The 26,655-nt window shown below is 38.6% G+C and overlaps 1 protein-coding gene and 1 long non-coding RNA gene across 4 annotated transcripts in view; one reads left to right on the forward strand and one right to left on the reverse strand.

Annotated features, from left to right (window-relative positions):
* VCPIP1 (valosin containing protein interacting protein 1) overlaps nt 1–12,407 on the reverse strand; it is a 30,468-nt gene extending 18,061 nt beyond the window's left edge. For all 3 annotated transcript variants that reach the window (XR_003903079.1, XR_003903080.1, XM_029923248.1), the window contains exons 1-2: nt 9,292–12,407; nt 871–957 (exon numbers count right to left, since the gene is read on the reverse strand). Coding sequence is in view for 1 of the 3 variants with exons in the window: in XM_029923248.1 (XP_029779108.1) it covers nt 871–957; nt 9,292–12,004 (2,800 nt within the window). In the remaining 2 variants the exon portion in view is untranslated. The remainder of the gene's footprint in view (nt 1–870; nt 958–9,291) is intronic.
* Nucleotides 12,408–12,611: 204 nt separating this feature from the next.
* On the forward strand, nt 12,612–22,312 carry LOC115278749. The gene is made up of 2 exons (XR_003903081.1): nt 12,612–12,756; nt 22,083–22,312. It is a non-coding gene; the product is annotated as an uncharacterized LOC115278749 (long non-coding RNA).
* Nucleotides 22,313–26,655: the final 4,343 nt, after the last annotated feature.

Genomic DNA, 26,655 nt, shown 5'->3' on the forward strand with positions numbered 1-26,655 from the left:
AAGAACCATAAATAGTGATTATGCATTTAATGTCTACAGAGGTCAGATAGGTGAAAAAATAAGAAAAGCCAAAGTGATAAAGTCTAGGACCAAAATGATTCACATGAAATCTTTGAAAAAAACATGTGAGGTCCAAACACACACACACACACACACACACACACACAGCCAACATTTCTCTTAAGACCTGAAAACTCTAAAAATACAGTTGCATACTTGCACATATCTTTACAATGCATACACAATCTGAGAAATTAAATGTAAAATGAACTATTTCTTAAAATCCAGAAAACACTGAGGTATATAATAGTAATAGCCGAAATACAATAACCACAGAAATACTGTATTATCTGGTTCTGGAAGTCACTAGCATTACAATTTCATAATAATTTCATTCTAATTTCATAATTTGTCCTTAGAATCATATACGTAATTTAATGAGAAAATAGGAGCAAGAAAATGATAGGAAACTTTTTAGTCTTTTTATACGAGAAAATAAGCGGATCATATTAAAAGAACAATCCATTTTAATTAGGCAGACTGCTGAAGAATATATACCTAAAATAAATGTTGGAAAGAGCCTTATTTTTATTAATTTTTTTATCTTAGAGAGAGAGAAAGCATGGGAAGGAGACAAGGGCAGAGGAAGAGAGGGAGAGAGAATCTTAAGCAGGCTCAATGTTTATCACACAGCTCAGTGCAAGGCTCGATCCCATGACCCTGGGATCATGACCTGAGCCGAAATCGAGATGGATGCTCAACTAACTAAGCTACCCAGGAAATAGCTTTAGAAGAATACTATCTGATCTTCCTTAATCTTACGTTGGCTTAAATGGAGATATTATCTAAGAATAAAATCATTAACTATACCCATGGTTTTCTTCATAATATTGTAGAACACTCCACCCTGCTGGAACATGTGAGGAAGTCCCTTTGCATAAGACCACACATCTTCTCCTGTAAAATAAAAACAGACAGTATTAGCAACAAACAAAAGAATTCAACTCAGGGTTGCTTAATAATTAACCTTGAACAGAGACGGCAAGGCAGAACTCCTAAATGAGTGAGGCAGCTTGGTGTAACACAGGAGATGACATGGAGTGATGGGCTGTGGTAAACTAGGAAACCCATGACCTCTCTGAAGGTGGCAGCCACTGCTAAGTGCCATCATAGTGGAGTGTAAGCCCAATGTTTTAAGACCAGATGGCCTTTCAGGAGAAGCCAGAAACCTAGGTTTTCCATGTGGATTCTCCCAAATTTTAAATGTAGAAACAAATTCAAAATGTCTTTAAAATTGCAGGAGTCAATACTGGGCATATTAAACAAAATACATGTGAAGACTCGATCCAATTCAAAGGCAAGTATTTCTCAACACTGAACTAAACTAACAGAGTTAGTTACAGGAAGATATTTATCGTTAACAAGTAGAATACAGAATAGTGTATTCTATATTTATGTTAAAACTAAATAAAATAGATGGACGGGGCTAAGGAGAAAAGTAAATAGGCAGACTGAAGATAAGTAACTGATGTTGTATTGTGTTGTTCCAAAGTTGACTTTTTAAAATAGAAATTTAGCGGGGGGTGAAGGTGGGGAATGACTTGTTGAAGAGATTTAGAATAACCTTTAGAAGTCCATAAAATGTCCCCAAGCAAATCACCATTTCACAAAATACTTTTTCAAGAACATCCTTTGACAGTGACTATTTCAATAAGAAGTTTCGAATAAAAAGTTAAGAAAGATAATCACTGTTCAAAAAGGTAATAAAAAATGGAAGGAACATAATAGTTACTTCTGGTAACTACTGGAATGGTTGTTTTTGTTTCCTTTTACTTTCACTATTTTCTCATCTGATAATGTATATGCACTACTCTTACAATCAGAATTTTCAAGTTAATCTTAACAAAAAAAGGTTTTTATTTTTCCTACTAGAAGGTAATACTGAGTCTGAGCTTTGAATGGAGGTTACTGGATGACGTGGCTTAATCACCATGTACGTGCAATCTCTTAGAGTTCTAACCCCTTCCTACATTTATAAACAAGAATAAGAATTTGCATGGCAGTTGGCTCAAGTTATTCAGTACATCAGTTTAAAGTATGCACATTTTAAAAGCCTAGGCACTTAAAGTTTCCGTTGACTAGAACATTTACTTACACACGAACTCTTCATTCACTAATGATATAGTATGGCTAAATTTAAGGGTGGGCATACAAATTTAAAATTTTAATATTAATAAAATCCTCCAAATACAGAATGAACAACTTCTAGTAGGAGTTCTGATTGCTGAACTTATCATTAAACTCCATTTGGATAAATTATTTCTATGATAACCTTTCATTTACTTATCAATATCAATTTTATAAAATATCAGAATATAATTTATTTGGAAAACATAAAAAATTATAATGGTAGCACGTAAGTTTTTCTGGTAAAAGTCTAAAGAGGTCTGAAAATAGTGAACTCTTCAGAACTGACCACCATTAAATACTAGTAAAAAAATGAAATGACATTTCTTAGTGTTTTACATAACTAATTCCTTACTTAAGCAGGCAGAACTCTAACCAATTAGAACTCTACTGGAGTGTTTATTAACCCTGTTTTCATTCTGTCCCCCGAAGGATCCTTCTTTTTTTTTTAGTTGTTCCTAAGGATCCTTTTAAGGCATTATATTCCTAAGCTGCCTCCTTCATACATTTGAATACTACAGATATTCAGATATAGTGTTTATCTACGTACTACAGTATATCAGAGTTTCATTCATTAAAAGTTATTTTCACCCTTTCCATCTCCCAAGAACCAAATTCAGCCCCTTTCAGAACAGTATGTGGCCCCACTGAGTATGCATGCTCTGTTGCTAAAGGGAAGGATAAATAAATCGAAACTTCTATTATCTACCCAGCTCTGAGCTGGAACTTTTACATAGTTTCATTTTCTCATCACAACGAAGTCCTATTTTACAGAAATAGAAACAAGCTCAGAGTTTAAGCAATTCTCCCAAGGTCGAACAGCTAGTGAGTTGCAGAGCCAGGATTTGAATCCTCTGTTATCATTCCAAAGGTTAAACCTTCCCTTTCCACTGATATTAAACCTCTACCAGAGGTCAAATTGTGTTACTACAAATTTGACAGAACTATCCGCAGTCTTTTCTTACAGAAATCCATGGCATCAACAACTGGTTAGGAGGAAAAAGGAGGCAAATTATTTCCTTTAGTATACAGATACTTCCACTCATTGGCAAAGGAACAAAAAAAGAGATTAGGGATCAGGAAACAGGGATTGTGACTCTGCACAAGTGCCCCATCAGCATCATATGGCTCTACACTGCATTTGTCTCCATCAATTCTACAAGTGCCCTGATTCAGGCCTTCCTATGCGAATTACTGCCACCACCTCCTAACTGGTTTTCCCCCCAATCTTGTCCTCCATACTGCCATAAGGTAAAGTCCAAGCTCCTTTTTCATGACAGACAAGAGTAATCCTTGTATTCTCTCCTATCTCACATCATACCTAAACTTGAGTTTTACAAAACACCACCACCAAAATGCTCTGGTTCCCAATGGCCAATAATTGCTACATATTCTATAAAACTCAACTTAGGTGTTACCTTCTCTAGCATTCTTTGTAGCATTCTAGACTAGCCTTTCAAAGTCAGGAAAAGGTCACTGGTCTATTTGACTTTCTATTTCCAGGGCCTGGCACAATGCTAGGTAGACAGTATCACTCTTAACATTTGTTGAATGAATGTATATGAATGAACCGTATAAATGAGATTTTTCCTTTTAATAGTGCCTCAAACAAGTTCAGAAAAACTTAACTGAAGCAGCACAAAGATAACTGTTCTTCGGTGTTAATACTAATAAAATATATCTAATGGAACCATCTATACCTCTTCATGAATCTAATAAAAAAAAATCACAACAAAAACAAAATGAAAGACTTTTAGGTACAAATTTCCAGTTATCAAAATAAATAAGTCATGGGAGTATAAAGTACAGGATAGTGACTACAATTAATACTGTACTGTCTATTTGAAAGTTACTAAGAAAAAAAATAAGAAAAAAAGTTACTAAGAAAGTAGATCTTACAAAAAGGGAGAGAATTATTTTTCTACCATTTCATTAGAAAGCAAACTCAGAGAATAGGAATAGCTTGGTAAAACATTGAGCAAATATTATATCAATTCATATTCTTATTAGTCCTCAATTAATTTTACTTTATTAAAATTTTTTGGATTAATTAATTAATTTTGAAAGAGAAACAGTGCACACAAGCGAGGGAGGGGCAGACAGAGAGGTAGATAGAATCCCAAGCAGGGTCCGTCATATCAGCAGAGCCCAGCGTGGGGCTTGAACTCACAAACTGTGAGATCATGACCTTAGCATAACTCTGAAGAGCCAGATGCTTAACCAACTGAGCCACGCAGGTGTCCCAATTTTACTTTACAATTCATTTGTTTCTCTACAGTAAAAAGTAAAATATTTATATTCAACATATTGTGTGTATGTATAAATGTAGAAAAAAGTCTGTACCATCATCATCATTAATTTGTCCAAACTTTGTCTTCCTCAAATCCTTTCTCCTAAAAATCTTCAGTTCTATCTAAATAGTTATATATAGCAGTGGTATTACGGGTGTTTTTTCTTTTGGTTTATCTGACTTTTTTTCCTCTTTAAGAAGCAATCTTTAATTTTTAAAAAGTATGTTAAAATGAAACATTTTTCTATTTTTCATTTTCCTAACTTTTACTACTAATACATGGGGTTACATGGGGTTAAATGTGGGCTTAAAAGCTCATCATTCCAATCTTCTTTTTATTTGAGGGAAGGGGCAGAGGGACAGAGAGAGAGGACCCCAAGCAGGCTCCACACTAAGCGATGTGAGGCTCCAGCCTACAACCCCAGGATCATGACTTGAGGCAAAATAGCTTAACAGACTGAGCCACCCAGGAACGCCCTCATTTTAATTTTCTAATTAGGTTTTGAAAAAGGCAATTTGAAGTTTCTACTTTGCAATTTATGCTTAACCAACTGAGCCACTCAGGCACCCCTTTCTACTTTGCAATTTATGAAGTTAAATTTTAAAATTTAACACCTATATGAAATTTATTTATGTGTTTTCCTTGAAGTATAATTGACACACAATGCTACATTAGTTTCAGGTGTACAACACAGTGATTTGACGACTCTATAGATTATGCTACGCTCACCACAAGTGTAGCTACCACCTGTCACCACATACTATTTTAATACCACAGACTACAGTCCCTATGCTTTAACTTTCATCCCCATGACTTTTTCATTCTGCAACTAGAAGCCTGTACCTCCCACACCTCTTCACCCATTTTGCCCACCTTCCCACCCCCATAACCATCAGTTGGTTTTCTGTATTTATGGGTCTGTTTCTGCTTTTTTGTTTTTTTGATTCCACATATAAATAAAATCATATGGCACTTGTCTTACTGTGTCTTATTTTACTTAGCATAATTCCCTTAGGTCCATTCATATTGTTCCAAATGCCAAGACTTCATTCTTTTTTTTATGGCTGAGTAGTGAAATGAAATATATTTTTAAAGACACCCCCCCTTTATATTTTTAAAGTCACCCAAAGATACCAAACATTAACTCTGAACTCACGTATCTATGACCATAAAATAAACTGGCCAAAATGTAAATTTAAACTAGGAACATGGGACTGTTTCTACTAGAAATACTCCTAAAAGTATTCATTAGCTGAAAGAATTACTGTCATCTCTCCACTCTTCCTGCAGATCATCCCATCTACAAATATATGTACTTTATTAATAGTCAAAACCATTTCTAAGAAAGGCATGCCTGTTTTTCTCCTTATACTGAATCCCTGAAGTATATCCAACCCATACAACTTTTAGCATCATCATTAGCATTAAACTATGTATTTATCTCACACACACACACACACACACACACACACACACACACACTCACATAGTCTGATTTTCTCTGGGGAGTAAAAATGTTAAAGTTAAGTATCATATTTTACTTTATACACACTTGAATTCTTTGAATTTAAAAAATTTTATTTGTAATTAAAAAATAGGAAGGAAAATTAAAAATATCAAAGTAGCTAAGCACAGAAAGGCATAGAGTCAATGTTTAACTTAATCTTCCAAGTATGATAGTATAAATTCATATATAGGCTACTATCTTTGCCTTTGAAGAGTTTACAGTGGGGTAAGCAAATGAATAAGTAAATGAACAAATAAGTTAACGGAATCTTGTAATAGGTGCTATAAGAGAAATGAACAGGGTGCCATGGTAGAGGGGACCTACTTAGAGTGGTTGGTAAAGGTCTCTCAAACCCTTAGAATAAGGTGGTCAGGAGAAAGCCTCTCTAAGGTGGTATTTAAGCCTAAACCTAAATGAGAAGGAGTCAATGATTCAAACAGCATAAGACTTGATGAACTATTTTCTAAAATAATGTAGCAGCTTAGTTCACATCTGGTAATTAAGAAAGCAATTTCTGCCTTTTGAAATTTGCAACTTTCTAAATAAGCCCTGTCATTTTCCATTTTCCAGGCCTCTCCAAACTAAACATCAATAGTTCTCCAGCACTCTTTACATAAGGTTGTGTGTATATATAACTATCCCCAAATTGACATTTTTACCAACACATCAGTTTTTATCAAGACTATCTTCTATATATTTCAAATACAGTTATAAGAAAATGAGAGGTTAAAAAAACTGTTTAATAGAGGCACTAATTTAACAGGCCATGCACTGTCTTACTACACTAAAGCAGAAAGTCTCTCAAGTGCTACACTACGAAATTAGCAAAACACTCTTTTTATGCTCAAATTTTGTATTGGGAATAGAAGATTTTTTAATTTTTTTTTACATTTATTTATTTTTGAGAGACAGAGAGACATCATGAGCAGGGGAGGCGCAGAGAGTGAAAGACACACAGAATTGGAAGCAGGCTCCAGGCACCAAGCTGCCAGTACAGTGCCTGACGCAGGGCTCAAACCCACGAACTGTGAGATCATGACCTGAGCCGAAGTCGGACACTCAACTGACTGAGTCACCCAGGCGCCCCAGGAATAGAAGATTTAAAGAGATTTGTGGGTTGAGAAGGGCAGCAAGATAAATGTTGGACGTAGAGAGGAAAGGGATCACATTAAGACATGACCTTATTGAACTCATTGCAGTCAACAGTCTAATACTCAGATATTCAGGTTGAGAAACCTCAAACTAAACTCAAAAAGTGACCAATTTAAATCAGAACTAGATTTTACTAATTTTCATTATAAAATATATTATTATGCTGACCAGACTTTTACAGTACTGATCATAATCTCACCCTTGCCAATTTTTCTACAATGGAGAGCACAGCCTTCTAAATTAAGGCTACAGATTAATTCTCACTGTTCATCAATACTTTGGAAGTTAAATGAGTGATCAAAATACTTGATGAATACAGAATCCCTAAAGGGATACAGTTCTTTCAGCCCGGCCATGGTGAGGACTGATCAAATATTCCAGCCCCTAGAGATTACCTTTCTAGTTACCAGAATTTTCATGAACCCCAGATGATGTATCTTTTCCCTTTGTACAGTAGTGTATATATAAACAGTGCCAAATTCTGCTTTTCAATTCTTTTTCAATGTTCAATGCTGACCATCCATTCCATTTCTGCTGACACAGCCTTTCTTTAGACACGTTAATGTCACCTATTTAATCCAATCAAAAACATTCAAAGTGCCTACAATGGCTAGGCACTATACTAGGTATTGAGCATTCAAGGTTAGATAAGAAATGAGCCCCATCCTCAAGAGTTCGTTCATCTTCTACTGAGGAAGATCTTTTCTTTCCTGTTTTTGACCTGAGAGATTGCCAGTTTTTAAAGTACCTTCTGCATATATCCAATTTTATCCATTCTTTACTGATGTTATTTGATTTTCACAGTTCTAGGAGTATTTTACCATTGCCCTGTGTATCAATGTGCCCAGAAAGTATTTTGTACAGAGGCAACTGAAGTATTGGGGAGTTAAACAGATGGCCTGAATCACTAAGTTAAAAAGTAGTGGAGCCAAGATTCAAATTCTAGGTGTTTCTGACTCCAAAGATTCTTTCTTCTATTTCATGCAGTCTCTAAGAAACTAAAAATTCTAAGAGATAGAAATACACAGAGTGCCTAGTACATTTCTTGACACATCCTCTGATTTGATGGCTATGTCTGCCAAAATAAAATCAACAATATCAATATCAAGTTATTAATGTGTACAGGACTTACACATTAACTTCTAGGCCCCCAAATTTAACAAGCTAGGAATAAATAATCTTCATTTTGGTAGGTCAAGGCCCAATTCACTGATACTTAGTACTCATAGAAAACAGAAGCAAAACCCAGATCACTTTTCTGGTTAAAAGCTCTAATCTCAGCAAAAACAAGGCCTTCTAATATGTAATATAAATTTTAACTCTAAGCCTTACTAAAGCATATTAACAGTGACTTAAAAACAAAGATTAAGCAAATAAAAATATGTAAAAAGTGCACCATTGGATCATATCTCAAATCATCTAAAGCTTTAGATTACATATCTGGTTGATATTTTTAATTTATGCTGAATTATTAAAAGAAATGCTTCTTAAGCAACCCATTAACATCCACCTTGTTTCTTATATTTCTCATGAGTTATAATAGTTCAATACATTTGAAAGCAAAGAGTCACTGAGTAAGGGAATTATTTAAACACAAATCCTAATGTACAAATAAAAATGTGATGAACTAGGAAGGGAAGAACAGGAAATGGAGGACAGAGACTATTAGGTGGGAGTGCAGGGAGAATATAAACACCAGAAACTGCAATTCATCAAACAGGAAGTCCTGAAATCACATGACATGCAGGAAAAGAAAATTTAAAAATAAATGAAAAGGGACAAAGTGAGCAGACTCAATACAGGCTTGGGGGAAAATATTTTAAAAGACTTTAAATAGATACATTATAAGGCGATTTAAAAATTATAAGAATAAGTTATATTTAAATAATCCAGTGACAGTTAAGGGACTACTTTCACTTTCTTAGTTATGTTGTCCTAATATTTACTCAGTGGATAATCATGCTAACATCCATCTATTTAGGAGAAAGAAAATAATTTCTTCCTAAAAAAAAAGAAATATATATATATATATATATATATATATATATATATATAATCAAATAGTTTTTATGATGATCACGGATTGTTTTCCATGAAGACAACAGAAAAATATTCACAATTTAAGAAATACCATCTGAGTTAAAATGATCTTACCCATTAATGTTGCTAAAAGACACAAGGAGTACATTTCTTTGTCAGCTTGCTCCTGAAGTTCCTTAGATAGTTTACCAGTAACAGCAATCTCTTCTTGTTTCACAGTGTGGGCAGAGTGTGCTGCAGCAGACTGACCACCTTCCACTTTACTTTTTAGAATCTCTATTGTAATTCTGTCACCATGCTGTAAAGGAACTGGTTCCTTTTCCATTCCAGCCTGGGGTGGCATTAACTCTTTAGGAGGAAAGCCATATCGAATACACTGTAAATATGGAGGAATGTTAAATTCTCTGGCTATGCTTTCCTGAAGTTCAAAAAAGGTTGTTGAAGACTTAAGTGTAACCATGGACTGTCGGCCATCATTAGTTGTTATTCGGATCTTCTTCTCCTTTGAAGTTGTTGGTGAATAGGGAGCCTTGGTAGGAGTAGCAGGTGCAGAGGATGAACCATCACGAATGGTACTAGGAGAAACAGTCCTGGGCTGCCCTTTTTGTTCTTGTTTTAACTTCTCGGTTTTCCGTTTCTGCATTACAGCAGCCTGTTCCGTAATATTCTGTTGAATAGTTCTTTCAGTTTTACTCATGTTTAATTCCTCCTTGTGCAAAGTTTTTGTTTTCTGTCCAGTAAGAATAATTTTAGTTGGGAGCTGAGTCTCTGACTCTTGTCCTTGTACATCTCCAACTCTTTGGGCATGAGCACCATCTATATTTACAGGAGTATAATCATCAGGATTCTTTTTGGCAGTCTGATGCAATATAGTATGGACAACTTTCTGAACTAGGATTTCACTCCCAAATTCACCGGGAAAGTGCTTGGTAACAAGTTTCATTGCAACATCATAAACATTACTATTCAAAGATGAATCACTTTCATACTGGAACCAATACACTGTTTCTCTGACGACTCTTCCACCCCATTCCAAAGTAATAGGAAAAGCTTCTGGTAGATTGTCATACTCTTTACCATCCCAAAAATGTTTGAATCCACAACCACATTTGCCGCCAGTGGACCTAGAATTAGTTCTGTCCCCATCCAAATATACAATAGACCCATCTCCTCTGACCCTTCGCACAGATGTGCCATGGCACCAATTACACGCTGTCAGGTTACTCAATCCATAGTCTGGTACCAAAACATCTTTCACTGAATCATATGAGCAAACTAAATTGTTCAAAGGAAAGCTATAATTTTTGTCAGGCCTCAGCTGTCCATGAGTACTTTTTGCCAGGTTATACAGTTTCCCTCCAGGAGCCAACCACTCTGGAGGAACATGAAGTTCAGAAAGGGCACCACAGAGCAAACATTTGTGAAGGCGATTATCCATTACTGCTTTTTTAGCAGCTGCTGTAACTTCTTCAGGCTGAACTCCTATCACCCCAGTCCTCCTGTAGAAATACTGATGGACATCAGCAACCAAACTAGGATGGATACCGTGTTTGTCCATAAAGACTTCTTCCATAGCAGCCACAAGCCTAAGTAAGTATTTATCCTGCAAACTTCTGTCTCCTCCAATTACACAACCACCATCCTCCTCAAGTTTAATGTACTTTTTAATAAGGTCCTGAGGCACACCCCAAGCTTTAGGCAGCAAATTCATAGGCAATTTGGGCAAAGCAGCCCCTTTTATGCCTACCAAGGGGATATAATGGTTTCTACCAGAGCTACTCCATGCAATACAAATTGGTTTGTTCAAATGACCATCTCTCCCTGTGCACTTCTCTGCAGGGATGAGCCCAGGCAGAAAGGTGGCTGAATAATCACCAGAGCTTCTCATGCCACTGAGAGAGTCTAGCAGAATAATAGGGCGATGTAATACATTGGCAAGGCCAAATATGTGGATGTTCCTTAGACCCAAGGGTACACCCTCAGGTGGTACAAACAGAGGGTCACACTCATTGATAATGTCCTCCCATTCAGCGGCATCAATGAAGTCATGGAACAGAGCTTGATATTGGGCCAGGTGCTGCTGAAAGTGCTGTTTAAGATTCTCTCTCAAGGCATGCCAGAAGAGCTCCCGGCCTACTAGAGCACGGGACACAGCATGCACCAAGCAGTGTCCATCCCCGTCCACATGAACTGGAATGAGGCATTCCTGGCTTTTATTGGCTCGCTTGATGTCCTCAAGAGTGTCATGCAAATACAGAAGGCTTCCGGAGCGGTCCTTGCCATAGCCCACAGTGTTAACGTGTTCTGGTTCGATGAGGAAGGCGCGGTCACCTAGCAAAGCGCAATCGAACAGTTCGCCCTGGTTCATGTCCCGGAGAAGCTTAGCCCTGCCTGTCTGTTTATCCATTCCATAGCGAGCTAATATGGGCGACAACAATTTGCAGTGGTAGTTAGAAAGGCCCATCACCTTTACCAGTTCCGTGTTCTTCTTGGGTGCCCCTGTCACCCCGAGCAGCGCGTTCCGCAGCAGGTTGTGTAGCACTACGTCCGGGTCGGTCACCTCCTCCACCCCCAGCAGCTGTTGCTGCTCGTGCCGCTGTCCGCACTCGGTACACTCGATGCTGACAGAACCGGAGGCCGGGAAGAACAGACGCGCCTGGCACTTCGGATCCGGGCAGCTCCCAGAGAGGATTCGCCGGTCTCTCCGTTTCGAGAGCCCCCCCGGAGGAGCTGCCGCCGCCGCCGCCGCCAGGGACGGCGGAGTCTGCGGAGCCTCAGGGGGAGGAGGTGGCGGCGGCAGCGGAGGCGGCGGCGGCGGCTGAGACATACCTCTCGGCTCTCGTGTCTCGCTCCGCGTCCCAAGCGACCCTCAAAGGCTCATAGCCCAGACACCCACCGGCCCGACTCTGTCTAGTCCAGGCCCGGGACGAATCACTTTCCTTTCCCTACCAGCTCCTCCTCCTCCTAAGAGAAGGCGGAAGCGTCGGACGTTGTTTCTCTTCTTACTTCTCCACTGCCGTAGCCGTTGCCCCGAACGTAACGGCCACCACCCTATCCAGCACTCACACTCACTCACTCTCGCTCTCTCTCTCCCTCAGGCACACAGACATACACGCCCTCTCTGGGAGTGCGCAGGCGCAGCTACCGCTCTGCCCTCTGGGAATTAGTGTCTTGCAGGTTCTCTCCTGGTCATTGAATGCTAGGATCTTGGATCCACAAAGAACTACAATACCGTGAGGCCATGCAGTTCAGCACTCACGGAGAGGAGGAAGAGGAAGGCAATAGGAAAGGGGGGCAGAAAGGAAGATAGTCACTCATGGTGCCTGCCGGGAGTTGTAGTTTTAGCTGGATCTTCTTTGTCGTCTTCCCCACTTTGGGGCGCAAGCAAAAGAGAATGAGAGACCACATTTCCTAGGATGCCCTGCGGTGCGTTCAGCCTCACTTCCCTCTTAGGCGGAGAGAAGGATGCGGGGAAGCTTGGTAAAAACAGAATTAAAGGGAATGGGTGTCGGAAGCGGAGGGTCTGAAGTTCACGACTCGTAGAAGGGGAGGGGAATTGAAAGGCTCTCAGTGAAGAAGGTACAGTAAATAACTGTCCAGCGGTGTGGCGGGCTGGGAAGTTGAATGAAATGGCCTAATCTAGGCCGGAGGTCGTAATAGAAAAAGGGAGAAAGCAATGAATTGATTCTCGGAGTATATAAGGTCTTTTTTTTTTTTTTTTTTTTTGCCACACTTCTCTTTTCTCATTCCTACCGCTATTCCAAGCTACTGAGGCGCCTAAGTACCCTTTTCTGCCTTATTCCCCTTTTGTACTCAGGGTCACTGAGGCGCCATTTGTTCCCTAGTTCCGTGTACGTCTTTGCAGTTTACAGTACAAATAACAGTACTTTGGATGCGTGTAGAGTCGTTTATACGTGCAAATCCTTTTAACTAGATGTAATTTTCTACTGACGATCCTCTTCTCAAGAATAATAACAGCTATCATTTATTAAGTTCTCAATATATTTCTGTCGCAGCCTTTACATACACTATATTATTTGTTCTTCATAAAAAACCTTGTTAGAAAACATTCCCAGAAAGGAAATGACTTCCTTAGGTTCACACAACCAGTAAGTGACGGTGAGACATTCAGATCTAGATAATGTACCCATATTGCTGACAGGGACATAGGAAAGGTTAGGCCAGTATTATATAAAATGATAACTAATTTCTGATTACTATTGCTTTATAGTTTACATAATATGTTCACATATATCATTTCATTCTCACACCAGTCCTGTAATACGATACCAGGTATTGTCGACTCCAGTTACAATTATGGAAACAGACTAAGAATTAAGTGACTTGTCCAAGGTCAAACCACCAGTGTATCTCAGAACCAGAGAATGCTTTTTACACTACTTTCTACAAAAGAAAAGAGCTGTTAAGCTTAGATCTTTTGTTAGGCCTCTGGACCTCTTAGTGACTTAAGGAGTGATAAAGATGTCTACCCCTAAGGAGGCAGCAGAGCTTTATTTTATTGTGTGCTTGGAAATTTCCTCTTCGTATACAACACATTGGTATGTTAATTGAAAGCTAGTATTTTAATTATTATTGTACAGTCAGCTCCTTTCACTTATTCTGGAAATTTGTTTTCTGAAACCTTAGATAAGTGAACTATCTCAAACTTTCTGAAACATTTGGCACAACATAGATACATCAGTGCAGTCCATGAGGCCTTTTGAGTCTTCTGTAGCTGCCAAAGGAATTGTTTACCTTATTAGGCTTTTTTGGGTAAATAGAATTTGATGCTTTGAAATGAACCATCTGTAAGACATTCCTAAAGGGTATTAGTACTGACTTTCACCCTAACTATTGTATACAGTTTTCTTCAAAAGAAATGATGTTTGAAAGAGAAATTCTTGGGACACCTGGGTGGCTCAGTCGACTAAGTGTCCAAGTTCGCGCAGATCATGATCTCATGGTTCGTGGGCTCTAGCCGCCTTGGGCTCTGTACTGAGAGCTCAGAGCCTGGAGTCTGCTTTGGATTCTGTGTTGCCCTTTCTCTCTGCCCCACCCCCACTTGCACTCTGTTTCTCTCTGTCTCTCAAAAATGAATAAACATTAAAAAAAGTTTTTTGAAGGAGAAATTCTTTTAAATGTTATTTTCTTAATTCTTCCTGCCCATGCACAAATGATGTTACCGTCATACAAGATAGGTAATGTTACTTATCTTGAAGGGGATAATTTTCAATAAAGTTTTTCTTAATTCATGCAGGAAAAGCTGTTTATTTCTATTCTGACAATAGTTTGGTGGCAACTACATTACATGGTCTTGGAACTGGTTTTTGAGTATTTTTAAGTTGAGAAATTGAATATGCCCAGTAAGTGGAAATTATTGTCCACTGTTACTGAGAAGTTACACCTACAGTGAAGTTTTATTTTCCTTATACAGCATCCAAAGAATTGAATTATGAAAGCCTCAAAACACATGAAAAGTGACGGCAGTGTACACATTGGCGTGCACGTTTATGTTTTGGTATCACCAAGCTAAATTTTCCCTACTGATAATACTTGTGAACAGTGAAATAGATTTTTTTTAATTGCATCTGAATATGTCATGCTAACTCACACTTGACAAAGTAATCATTTCCCACCTTACTGAAGAAATGGGTAGCCTTTCGCTGGTTTGAGAACAATCCATCTGACTGATCCAGTGTTCATTTCTCTCTGTGGAACTTTGATTAGTTAGAAATATTCTTCCAAAACTAAATCTGACATTGAAAAAAAATTTTATGTCTTTTATTTTGAGAGAGGGAGACAGAGCGGGGGAGGGGCAGAGGGAGAGGGAGACCCAGAATCTGAAACAAGCTCCAGGCTTTGAGCTATCAGCACAGAGCCTGATGTAGGGCTCGAACCCACGGACTGTGAGATCATGACCTGAGCCAAAGTCAATGCTTAACTGACTGAGCCACCCAGGAACCCCTAAATCTGACATCTAAACCCATTTGTTACATATAGTTCTAGTTTTAAGAATGATACTTTTGAAAGGAAAAATATATATACCCTGATATAAAGCACAGTTCAGAGGAGGAGGGAAAGGAGTTTAGTTTTCAATCAATTCTAGAATTAAATTGGGTCATTTAACCTGCAAGTCACTTAACGAGTCTGTATATGAAAAGTTCAGAAAGTAAGGCTAACAAAGGTGCAGTGTATTAACCACGGTAGGTTCGATGTGTGAATTATTTTTTTTACAGGCATTTAGAAGGCATGGGTACCTGTAAAGTAAGAAAATTTTGTTAGGATAAAATATGACATGCTGTTTCTTATAAGGCCATACATAGGAGTGCAGAAAGCTTCTAACTTGCTTATGTGTGATACATATGCTTCCTTTCTCTTCTTCCCAAAATCCATGATCTTAATTGCCTAATAACTTTTATAAGATCTTTATGAGATTTTTAGCAGTTCCTTTTTTTTTTTTAATGTGTGTTTATTTTTGAGAGAGAGAGAATGCAAGCAGAAAGTGAGTGAGAGAATGTGAGCAGGGGAGGGACAGGAGATGGAGACAGAGTCTGAAGCTGGCGCTGCACTGACAGCAGAGCCTGATGCAGCGCCTTGAACTCACAAACCATGAGATCATGACCTGAGCCAAAGTTGGACGCAGCCTGGCACCCCTAAAATTCCTGTATTGCTTTTAACAAACCTAGTAAATGTAAAAGCAAGAGGCATCCACTTAACAAGAGAATAACCATCATTGTTTTTCTTTTGTATTGGAAAAGGATGGGAATCATAGCTTTGGGAATTGTTATAAGTCAGCCATATTCTTATATTCTTTCTTATATGAAATATACAAAAGTGCTAAGAGTTGACTGTGTTCCTCCAGATCTCTACCCCAGAGAATGAGACTTTGAGTCACAAGCTTTTGTTGAAGCTGAGGGTGGTTATGTGAGGGACTTAATTATGCAATAGGTATTGTGAGAACTTGAAGGGATGCAGAAGGCCATCCTTGATGCAAAGGAACTCAGAGTCTAATAGAAGAAATAAGCTAAACTAAATTCTTCATAAATATAGGTAGAAAAAAGTATGTGATCAATCAAAACAGTATCAGAAAGTATATACCACAAATACTATGAAAAGCTCAGTAAGGGCTTGTTGTAGGGTAAGTGTTTTCCAGAATATTATCTTAATCTTTAAAATAATCCTGTGAGGTAGGTTTAACTCTGGAAGGTTAACATTATCATCATCAACACTATCCAGCTAGCAAGTAGCAGAGCTGGGCTTCAAATCAAGGTTTTCTTCCATGTTTAGCATTTACTCTTTCCACTACATCACAGCTGCTTAGTGATTTGAGAGAGAATTAGCCAAGAAGTGAATGCAAACTGGTGGCCAGTGACCAAACTTGGCTTAACATGTGTTTTTGTTTGGCCAACAGCAGTTTAACTTTTATTTTTTTGAACGTGAACATCTTTGTGGAGTGGCCAGCACTTGACTCTCTATGCCAGGACGCCTTAAGCCATCCATATTACCTGGCTGGCTCCAGAAAGCATTTGTGTTTTCTATATAAGGCAGTAACTGGGGGATAGAGAGGAGCTATTCTCAAAAGGCTCATGAAAGGTATTTCAAAGGGTGGAAGAAGGACTTTGTGAACAAGAGTTGCAGAGAGTATTTGAAGAGGTATGATCGGCAGAATTTCTCGTTATATAAAGGTGAATGAGGTCTAATAGAGTTATCAGTTATACCTTAGCACCCACCACAGTTCTCAAACTTGAATGATCATCAGAATCGAATGTAACAATGGGTTGCTGGGCTCCACCCCAGAATGAGTGCATTTGGGATGGAGCCTGAGAATTTTCATTTCTACCAAGTTCTTTAGTACTGCTGATACTGCTGGTCCAAGGATCACACTTGGGAAATGAGTGTTTATCAGACTGTAGAGCACATTTGGGGAAGGACTTAAAGCCCGGACTTTGGTTTTGTGTTTCTGTTGTTTTAAGTACAACAGGAATTGACATGGAATGTTTAGAAAATAAGTAACAAAGAAGAAATTAAGATGAGTCTTATCAATTAGAGGGTTACAATTATTAACGCTTTTAATGGACTGTTCAATTTCCTTTTTTCTAGAAGTTTTAAGAAACCAAAATTGTATCATCATTATCCTCATAATCATAGTAGCTATTAAATTAACACTAATTAGGAATCTATTATGTACCAGGGTCTTTACATTTATTTACTTAATCCTTATATTTTGAGCCAGGTACTATTATTATTATTATTTTACAGATGAGGACTGAGGCACAGGGAGGTTATTTGATTTGCTCAGTGTTTCATTGCTAGTAAGTGGCATAATTAGGACAAAAACCGAAGCAATCTGGCTCCAGAGCCTATGTGCTTAATCATTTATGATGCTCACTATACTGAGTCTTCTGTTATATTGACCATTCGGGTGTACTACTGTGCACACTGCTTTTAACCAGAATTTTTTAATCAAATCATGAACAATCTTGATAACATTAAATATTCTTGTCCGACATTTAAAATGAAAGCCTACTTTTTTCTTTTAAAATGCTTCAAGTATTTCAAGTGTACAGAAAAAAAATATATAAAAATACTCATGCACCCACTGCCAGGTTTAACATATGTTAATATTTCAGCATATTTGCTTTGAACCTCCCCTTTTCAAAAAAGAAAAATATGTAGTTTAGTAAGGCTGTAATTTTAGATTTAATTTTACATGACAAAATTGTGCCTTAGGAGTTAAAAAATAAATCACCATTTCCCTTAATAAAAATAGGATATCCTGGGGTGCCTGGGTGGCTTAGTTGGTTAAGTATCTGACTCGGTTTCAGCTCAGATCAGGATCTCATGTTTGTCAGTTCGAGCCCCGCATGGAGCTCTGTACTGATGACATGGAGCCTGCTTTGGATTCTTTCTCTCCCCTCTCTCTGCCCTACCTTGCTTGCCCTCTCTCTCAAAATAAAAAAATAAAAATAGGACATCCTTTACGCTTAGTAATGGAGGAAGAATTTCTGTGTAGTAAACAACTCCATAATTATTGTTGCCATTATCATGCCATCCCTGTGAACACTCCTCCTCCTTCAACAGCTTGACCCATACATGAGCTTTTTAAATTATTTGGTGATAAAGGTAATAACTTTTACAGATAGTAACATAAAACTAGCTAATGTGACTTGTATGGTTTACTCAGTTTTCAGGCTGCTTAGCCTACCTTCATGTGGCAGAGGTCAAATTCCACCTGGGTAACATCTGTGCATTGCCAAATAGAACTATCTGCAGTGATGGAAAAGCCCTGTCTGTCCTGTCCAATATGGCAGCCCCGAGGCACATGTAGCCCTTGAAATGTGGCTAGTGCAACTCAGGAACTGAATTGTTTTTTGTTTTTAGTTCTGTTTTTGAGAGACAGAGAGCACGTGCAAGTGAGCAAGGGGCAGAGAAAGAGAAAATCCCAGGGGGTGGGGGGGGGGGAGTGAGAGAGAGAGAGAGAGAAAAGTGGAGCTCACCTGAAGTGGGGCTCAAGCTCACCTGAAGCAGAGCACATGCTCACCGGATGTGGGGCTTGTGCTCATGAACCAAGAGATCATGACCTGAGCTGAAGTCAGATGCTTAACAACTGAGCCACCCAGGCGCCCAGGAACTGAATTGTTAACTTTATTTAGTTTTAATTAAATTTAAGTAGCCACAAGTGGCTAGTGGCTCTCAATTGTCAGCACAGATCTAGGTCCGTACAGCTACCAAGTCTTCATTAAAAATCATGATTCCCCAAATTCCAGTGAGTTCCTGGCTCTGGTGCAGGGTCAAGGGATGAAGACTGATTGCAGAAGGGAACAAGGGAGCTGTTCTAGGATGATGGAAATATTGTTTATCTTGATTATGGTGATGAGGACATGGATGTATACATTTGCCAAAACTCATTTGATTGAATTCTTAAAAACGATGCATTTTTGTGTGTAAATTATACCTCGGGCACCTGGGTGGCTCAGTTGGTTAAGTAAATTATACCTCAATAAAGCTGATTTTAAAAAGTAAAAGAAAAAAAGAGCTGAGTTCCAGAGCAGGAGTTCCACCTCTAGTCTATCTAAAGCATGCCTTCTGCAATCCCATTTTTTCCCTAAGAACCACCAGAGTCATTACTACAATATTATAGGACCCATTGTGAGCTGGTGCCTTAGCTACTTCAGACATTTATTTCCTTTGCTTGGTGCTTTGCCACACTGACCTTGTTAGTTCTTGAACACTAAGACATTCCTGTCTCAGGGCCTTTGCACTTGCTCTTCTTCTGACTGGAAAACTTTTCCCAGGTAATCATTTTAAGTATCTGCTCAAATGTCAGCTCCAGCAAAATGCCATTCCTGCCAGACTTTCTAAAACAGCACCTCTGCCCTTTTCACTCTCCATTTTTTTAATCCTGCTCACTTTCTTTACAGCACTAATCACTATCTGAAATTATATAATTACTTGTCTATTGTCTTCCTTCCCCATTAGACTGTAAGGCTGTTCATAAGGGCAGGCAGTTTGTTGATTGTTAGATTCCCTGTGCCAGGCACACAGTAGCCTCAATAAATATTGTTGAATGAATGAATGGCTATCATCCATGGCAGTGTTTCTCAGCCTGAGATCGAGGCATGCATTCATCGAAAATCTACAAATTCTCTAAAAATATTTTTTAAATTTTGTAGTGTCAACTTGATACTAATCTAAAATAATATTATGATTTCCCAAATGAGCACCTTAAAACATGAAGTTTTGAATGCCTGAATTCAGGTAGAGTTTAGGATTTTGTTTGTATCAGGTAAAAACCAAAGGACATCGTGACAAAATGTGTAGATAAAGATTTCACGTTAATTTTGATAGAGTTGGGTCATCACATGGGACACAGTAGCCCAGACTTGCCAAACTCAAAAGAACTAGGACTTTAACTGCCAGTGCCATATTCCAGTTAGAAAAAATTGCACAAACTATGCATGTGTATATGCACACACAAACACACACTCATATATTCGGAACTTAGTAGCTGTATGTGAACTAGTAAATACACAGTAAGGAATTGTTTTATGGTTTCCAGCAATAATCAGATTAGACAGCATTTAATTAAGATGCCATACTTAAAGTGGTGTGTGCCTGATTGACTCAGTGGGTAGAAGATGTGACTCTTGATCCTAGGGCCGAGTTCATGCCCCATGTTGGGTATAGAGCTTACTTTAAAAAAAGAGAATGTCAAATACTCAAAAATACTAGCCCTATCTTACAATGAGTGACTGCTTTACAGTTATCAGGTGATACTCAATTAAAATTGGCATTCCAGGAATTTGTAGCACCAGAATTTTTATTGAAGTATGTGATCTAATCTTCTCAAATTAGCAGCAGGAAACCTGGAAGATATTAATGCAGTGTATTTGTGCAAACAGGTGTCATTTGCAATGACATTATTAAAGTAAACCTACAGAGACACATTTAATATAGATCAGAGGTTACATCTTAAGATTCATAAGCCTAACAGCTTACAATTCAAATTAACATTAATTTTAAATGGCTAGACCAAATTACCAATGTCTATGGAACAGGAGAATGCTTATCACTGCGTTATATTACTTTTCCTTCTTCCTTTTCTTGTCCCTTTACTTAGGACTCAAAGGGTACTTTGGGAGTAAAAGATAGTAAAATTCAAGAGTTTACTGAAAGAAGTACTTTCTCCTCATCCCAGTAACAATCTTGAGTTTTTGTAGAATGGCCTGATGTCTCTAACCTTCTGGCTCTATCCCCTAAACACAGTCTAATTCAGTTCCTTTCATGGGTATGACATAAAGAGTCAGAATAAGCATTACTTGACACATTTTTAAAATATGTATAGTCTCATAAGATATGTGAATGGGTAAGAGAAGAGCAAAAGTACAAGGCAGCATACTTTTTTAGTCCCTTAGGTCATTTACATAAATCCTTGCATAATATTCCAAGATATAAGTGCATTATAATTATGTACAAGAATATAAATCCAAGGCAATGCAAGCAGGTATTTTTATTTAGGTGGACAGGAAATTCTTGAAAATTATGTATTCATGTACTAAATTAAAGCATCAGCACTAGGTGTCAGCAGATCACAACAATGCAGCGTGCCTCAATTTGGGCTTGGTAAAATCGCAGTAAATGGATGGTGTGTCTTTCATGACACCTCTTGCCTAGCATTTTCCCATTCATATATTAATTTTCAGCCTGGCATTTGCTAAGTGTGCTCCACAAATTCTGTGGATATTAATGGGTATCATGTTGAGGGGAGAGTTCTACAGTGAAGTAAGTTTAGGAAACAATGGGTAAATGAAGTTAGTTTTCTTTTTCTACTGAGGACTTTTCGGAGCCTTTCTATGCTGATGACACTGTGACTCCAGAGGAAAAGCAGTGATGCCTCCAGAATGTCTAGGGAGAAGAAGGGCTTAATGGCAAGAGTCTGCTTGCAGCTTAAGATCCTCGAATGTATTACATTTCTCATTTTGCACATTATTTTGTTTACAGTGTACATTTTGGGGTATTCTGGGTGTGCTGACAGATAACAGGGGTGTGAATGCCCTAAGCCACCTTAGCGCTATTATTGATATGTAGCATTTCTGCACTTTGTTAGCCACAGAAACATTTGAATTGGTTTCAGAGGCACATATTTTTAGGAAAAGCCAACACATCGTGCCTCTCATTATGGCCGCTACTTTCATCAGTATGTTTAAGGAGTTAATGCTCGCCTATATTCTCTGGTAGTTTAGGAGGTTTTTTTCTGTTTAATGTTTTAATTGAGCTGATAATGTATTTTTGCATAGGATGTGAGGGAAAGATTCAACTGATTTTATTTATCTATTTCTTTTATATTGCAAAATACCAGTTATCCCCAAACCTTGCATTAAGTATGTTTTTGGTTTTGTTTTCAGGTCCAGAACCCTCCAGATCAACTTGTCAATAAGTTCAATGTGTAAGACAGACCAATATGATTGAAATGAGAACAAATGAGAGTTATTCCAGCTTGCCGGCAGTACTTACCTCCATTCCCACCCTCCCCAAAGGGTGAACTTTGAAAACCATTGGAAAAACTCACTCCCACATAAATGTCATGAAAAGCCCCATTGGTAATATGCTACATTAAAATGTTTACATATCTCAATTATTTTTCTTCCAGTCTCATACCTGCGACCTTTATAATTTAACAAAAAAAGAAATAAATAACAACATGAGATTTTGGAGGACCCATAAAATTAGCATATTTCTTTAAAATGTCTGTTGCAGGCAAGAGACATACATAGAAGATCAACGTCGTAAAACTATACAGTGTTGATAATATGAATATGATGATGTGTGTCACAAGTTTACAACGTGGATATTCTTTGATTCACTAAATCACTTATAAGATTTAACCCTAAAGAAACTACCAGAAATGTATGGGGAAATTTTGCTATTGTTTATTAATAGTCTTGAAAATGTTCCAGATTTTTAAGGGTGGGATGGATTAAATGGACCCTGGCACAGCCTAAGATGGAAATACTCATTAGCCATTACAGTGATGGTGTGAAAAGAAAACTGCCAGGGCGTCTGGGTGGCTCAGTCAGGTGAGCATCCAACTTCAGCTCAGGTCATGGTCTTACAGTTTGTGAGTTTGAGCCCTGCTTCAGGCTGCTGCTGTCAGCCTGTCTGCACAGAGCCTGCTTGGGATCCTCTGTCTCCTTCTCTCTGCCTCTCCCCTACCTGTGCTTTCCCCAAAATAAATAAATAATAATAATTTTTAAAAACTACCTCATTGAATACTTGTGACGAACCTGGCACTGTACCAGTCACCTTAACGGTCTTGCCTTAGGACTCAAAATATCCCTAGATGATAGGTATCATTCCCATTCATAGAAGAGAATACATTAGTTCAAATAGCTAGTGAAGTAGTATCGCTAGAATTCAACACATGTCTGCTCTTAACCCTTGTTCTTATCACTATCCTAATTATATGGGAAAATATTCACTACTTACTGATAAGCTATTGTTTTAATGTAGTTTAACTGACACTAAAATAAACAACAAGCAGAAAATTTCCTGCTGGGGTGCCTAGGTGGCTCCGTAGGTTGGGCATCTGACTTGCTTTCGGCATGGGTCATGATCTCATGGTTTGTGAATTCAAGCCCTGTGTTGGGCTCTGTGCTGAGAGAACAGAGCCTACTTGGGCTTCTCTCTCCTTTTCTCTCTGCCCCTCCCCTACGCACTCTCTGTCTCTCTCAAAATAAATAAAAACTTAAAAAAAACCCACAACAACTTCCTCCTACATAAAATTTGTTTCCAAAGTTACTTATGCTTGCTAATGTTTTGCTCCAAATGAATCTACCTTTACACATGTTTTTAAAGTTGATTTTGGAAGTCTTAAATGCCTGGTCTAAGAATTCAAACAGTCCCCATGATTATAAAGTTGCTGCACCTTTAATTGTAAATTATATCACTATATATGATTGGATACACTTGTTGGCTCTTTTTATGTTCCCTGCATTCTGTCCTTCTTGCTCTCCTGTCCACTTGTAGGCAGAGTGAGGGGAGGGATCTGTGAAGGTCCATGCGGTAACTTTCAGCACAGGAGTCCCCCGTGTGTGTGATGTGGCGTGACGGTTAGAAGCACAGGTCGTGGACCTCAACTGGTTAGACTGAGTCCCAGCTTTTAAATGAAAGTGTTTTCATTAAAATGGAAGTGGTGATTGTAACTCATAAGATTGCGATGTGGATTAAACTAAGTGATGGGTGTAAAATGCTTAGAACAGTGCCTGCGACGCAGTAGATGCTCAACCATCAGCTATGGCTATCGTCAGGATGATGATGGTGATGCCGAGATGGGGAAGAGAGGAAAAACTTAGGAGTGTCTACTATGTACCATATACCTACATGTGAGCTCTCAGATATTTGTATTCCCTTTTTTTTTTTAATAAAGATGAGAAACTTAAAATTCAATGTGGTTATGTATGGAAGGAATAGGATGAGTTATTAGACCCGTTTCTAGGACTAAGGACAAGATAAATACTGAAAGGTGCCTGACCAGGAGATAGCAGAGGCAGAGAAAGGAGATGAGAAACAGGCCTGCAGAGCCTCCTTAGAGACTGAGGGGCAGTGTTCTAACTTTCAGGACTGAGTGGGTGCCCAACCCAATCTGGAATCAGACAACTGTGCTTTGGAAATCCAGCTGTTTTTACACTGGTTGTGTTTTCCTTTTGTATGTACGGAAATTATTTCTGAGTTACCAGTCTGTCCCATTGGTACTTTGAGGGGGCCAAAAGGAAAAAGGAACCTTTGGGTGTCTTCTGCGGGAACTGTCAGGAAGAACATATCAGACACCAGGTGTCCTGGGCTTCAAGTGCCAGAAGCTGAGGAGGGAAAAGAAAATCCTCTTCCCCAGAAGCTTCTAGAGTGTTCTCTGCTCTAATCTTAGAAGGTTTTGAACAATGTTGCCTAGAGAATGGCCTTTTACTTACTCATCTGTGCAGCATGACTCATCCCCAGGAGTGTTGAGTAAGTGAAATTTTACAGTATTTACGTTTCTGTGACTTTCATAAACATGGTGATGTGGAAAAAGCACAGACTTTGGAATTGGACATGCCTAAACTTTGTTACTTAGCGCTTGTGTAATTTGGGCTAGTTAATGACTTCTCTGGGCTTCCTTATGCATAAAATAGGAAATAATGAAACCTATTAAATGAGGCAGCAAAAATGAAGGTTACAACCTCTGGCACACCTATGCCTTTCCTTTCTCTGTCACATTGTGGGTTTGGAGTGAGTATTTGGCCCCATCTATGTTTATTTTTACACTTTTCTACTATATCCAGGGCCATGCTTTGTTTACGGTGAGCATACTATAAATAGTGACTTGACAACATGGGCAGAAATTGAATGATGGGTCAAGAATTTTAGGAGTGTCTTAATGTTTATTCATCTATTTATTCCGTCATAGAGAAAAACTGCCAAATGCAGATAAATGGGATGTGGAGCCAGGGCTGAAGAGGCAGGCAGGCCACTCCCTGCACAGGCCAGCAGCTGCAGAGGAGAGTGGGGACCAAGCCCTCCGCCCCTTCCGCTCCCCCAGCCCCCTAAGGCCTCCTTATTTCAGGTGTCTCAAAGGCAGTCTTCTGTGGGGGAGCCACAGACTTGTCTTTTCTGACATCAGGGGTTCCTCTTACAACTTGCTATGCTTGATTTTAATTGTTTTCTTTTTCTCTCTTAATTATTAAATACTTAAAAGGTAAAAAAGATAATGTGGGGTACCTGGGTGGCTCATTTGCTTAAGCGTCCAACTCTTGATTTCGGCTCAGATCACTCATGATTTGTGAGTTCAAGTCCTGAGTCGAGCTCTGCGCTGACAGTGCAGAGCCTGCTTGGGATTCTCTCTCTCTCCCTCTCTCTCTCTCTCTCTCTGTCCCTCCCCCCCTAAAAAAAAATCACAAATACTCTCACCACTTTACCATTATGACTGTTTGTTATCTGGAATACTGAAATAGCCTCCTAATTGGTTTCCCTGCATTTACTTGGTCCTCTATTTTCTATTCTTTTTTCTTTCAAGTTTACTTTTTTATTTTGAGAGAGAGAGAGAGAGAGAGAGAGAGAGAGAGAGAGAACAAGTGGGGGAGGGGCAGAGAAAGAAGGTGACAGAGGATCCAAAGCAGACTCTGCCGACAGCAGAGAGCCTAATGAAGGGCCTGAACCTATGAACCATGGGATAATAACTTGAGATGAAGTCAGATGCCCAACCAACTGAGCCACTCAGGCACCCCACTATTTTCTATTCTCTGTAGAATAACCATAGTGGAGTGATTCTATAAAAGTACAATTTACCACTTCATTCTTCTGCCTAATATTTTCTAACATCTATCACACTTAATCAAAATGTCTTTCCACCGGAATGCCTGGGTGGCTCAGTTGGTTAAATGTCTAATTCTTGGTTTTGGCTCAGGTCATGATCTCATGGTTTTGTGGGTTTGAGCCCTGCATAGGGCTCTGCGCTGACAGTGAGGAGCCTGTTTAGGATTCTCTCTCTCTTCCTCTCTCTCTCTCTGCCCCTCCCCACTTGCTCTCTCTCTCTCTTTCTCTCTCTCTCTCTCTCAAAAATGAATAAATACTTTAAAAAAGATAATGTGATACTCCTTTACCCATAAACTGACATTATTGTAATTGTAATAAATCTTTGAATTTATAACATAATTTCAGACTTTCAGAAAAATAGAAAAAATATTACAAAGAGTTCCCACACACTTTTCACACTTTTACCACACTTGCTTATCCTTGTCTCTCTGTATTACATATGCAGATTATTTTTTGGACCACTTAACAGAAATTTCCCTTCCTCTTCCTTCAATCCTTTCTTCTTTCACTCCTTCCTTCTTTTTTTTCTTTCTTTGTCTCAAATACAACATTAGAGCTAATACTTCCCTGATTCACCCACCCCTTCTCTCCCTCCCTGCCTCTCCTTGCCTTTGTCAGGGAGCCTACTATCTT

Source organism: Suricata suricatta, chromosome 15 (assembly GCF_006229205.1).
Source record: "Suricata suricatta isolate VVHF042 chromosome 15, meerkat_22Aug2017_6uvM2_HiC, whole genome shotgun sequence".
NCBI classification, from domain to species: domain Eukaryota; kingdom Metazoa; phylum Chordata; class Mammalia; order Carnivora; family Herpestidae; genus Suricata; species Suricata suricatta.